This window comes from Penaeus vannamei, chromosome 8 (genome assembly GCF_042767895.1).
Source record: "Penaeus vannamei isolate JL-2024 chromosome 8, ASM4276789v1, whole genome shotgun sequence".
NCBI lineage: Eukaryota > Metazoa > Arthropoda > Malacostraca > Decapoda > Penaeidae > Penaeus > Penaeus vannamei.
This window is the reverse complement of record NC_091556.1, coordinates 704429-706497: the sequence shown is the minus strand read 5'-3', so window position 1 is coordinate 706497 and position 2069 is coordinate 704429. Positions and strand designations below refer to the sequence as shown.

General features: G+C 43.0%; 1 protein-coding gene across 1 annotated transcript in view; it reads right to left on the bottom strand.

The window, feature by feature from the left end:
* LOC113818518 (uncharacterized) overlaps positions 1-1857 on the bottom strand; it is a 5056-nt gene extending 3199 nt beyond the window's left edge. Inside the window, exons 1-3 of the mRNA XM_070124141.1 lie at positions 1608-1857; positions 946-1015; positions 287-375 (exon numbers count right to left, since the gene is read on the bottom strand). Coding sequence (XP_069980242.1) covers positions 287-375; positions 946-1015; positions 1608-1648 — 200 coding nt within the window. The 5' untranslated portion in view covers positions 1649-1857. The remainder of the gene's footprint in view (positions 1-286; positions 376-945; positions 1016-1607) is intronic.
* Positions 1858-2069: the final 212 nt, after the last annotated feature.

The following is a 2069-nucleotide window of genomic DNA, read 5'->3' as shown; positions in this document are numbered from 1 at the left end:
AACATCTCTAAAATTTATGGGTTAAAGAATACACTAAATATAATATAGGATTAAAAGGAACCAGCAAAATCCGATACACCTCAACAAATCATTTAAAATAATACCTAGCAAAGAACAATAAGATCCATAATAGCTGATAATGTCAAAATAGAAAAGCAAACCGATAAATCCATAACATGGAGTAAAATACATATTAAGCTTTTATTTATTTTTTTAAAAATCTATTTGATTCATACATTTATTTGTTAATTCTTTATCTTTTATTTTCCTTATTATTTTATCTTACCAGAGTCGTGTCTCGGGAACGGGTGCGCTCTCGATGCGTCTGCGTTTCCGTCGACGGTTGGCGTTGTTGACGATGTCGTCTATGATGTCCTGGCGGGGAAGAATCGCTGAATATCAGATTAATTTCATGCCATCCTTTCATCCTTGTCTCTTTTTTATGCTTCTTGTGGTTTATATTAGTAAACCTTTGAGTTTACTTTAGTTTATTTATTCATATATAGTAGATATTAGTGCTAATGAAAGCCACATTGGCCCCTTAACATGTTGCAAAGTATCTGCTTTATCATGTCTGAATCATCAAGTCTCGGCTGTTGTTATTTTTTGACATTCATACCATACTTACGAAGGAGACAAAAGACAAATCTCGCACTGATGGGAATGAATAAGTACTGAGAAAGCATCGATAATAATTTTGGTTAGACTACAAATATAACAAATAAAAATCAACAATTTACATAGTCCTCATAAAATGCATAACAACACGAACAACAAACGGCAACAGCAACGCCAAACAGCAAGCAAAATCACCACCACCAACAACAATAACAATCACCACCACCACCAACAATAACAATCACCACCACCAACAACAATAACAATCACCACCACCAACAACAACAACAACTCCAACAGGAACTCTGGATGAGGGACGTGTTTTACCTGGAAGTTGGAGAGGAGGCCCAGGAAGCCGATGAGGGCGACGGCTCTCGAGCAGTCGAAGGCTTCGTACCTGGGAAGCATTGGAGCAGTTAGCAGGACCTGGGCTACGGAGGGTCTCGTTTGGGGAAGAGGGAAGTGTGTTGGCATATGGAAGGATGTTAATAAGCATGTTCTCAGAGAAAGGGGTGAGTTCATGTGGAATTCGAGGTTAAATAGATAACAATAGACACAATTGCAAGTACGGTAGCATCCGCACACACATATAAACACACACACACACACGCAAACACAAACGCACACACACACACACACACACACACAAACACACACACACACAAACACACACACACTTACACACAGACACATAAATACACACACACACTTACACATACACACACACACAGACACAAACACACACACACACACGCACACGCACACGCACACGCACGCGCGCACATACACGCACACGCACTCGCACACACACACACACACACACACACACACAGACACACACACACACACACACACAGACACACACACACACACACACACACACACACACGCACGCACGCACGCACGCACGCTCGCACACACACACACACACACACACGCACTCGCACACACACACACACAAACACACACACACACACACAATCACTAACCCATCTCTTGCTGTAGCTTCGAGATCTCCGTCAGTAAACATTTTCCTCGTTTCTCTTCAGTCCTCCCTTCACTTGTTTCCTCTTCTCCAGTTCCAACTTTTCTCACAACACCAAGCTCTGTCGATAGTCCAAACACACTCAATTCTCAACCGAAAGAAGAGACAATTTGCATAACGTATCACTGACAAAAAATCGAAATCCTTCCTTTCCTTTTTCTCACGAGGCCGAACCCAACTTACCGCCCGGGGAATCGCCGCGGAACTGCTGCTACAACTTTTCTCTCCCCCTCTCTCTCTCCCTCTCTCTCCCTCTCTCTCTCTCTTCTTTGGATAAAATTCCTGCAAGTAATGCTCGCTCGTGAGTCTTGGGCGAGGAGGATCACTGGCCCCGTCACCGTTATCTACTAATGCGAAGTCTCTGTCACACTCGCTCATAGAAGCCGGGCGGGAAACGGAATTTGGG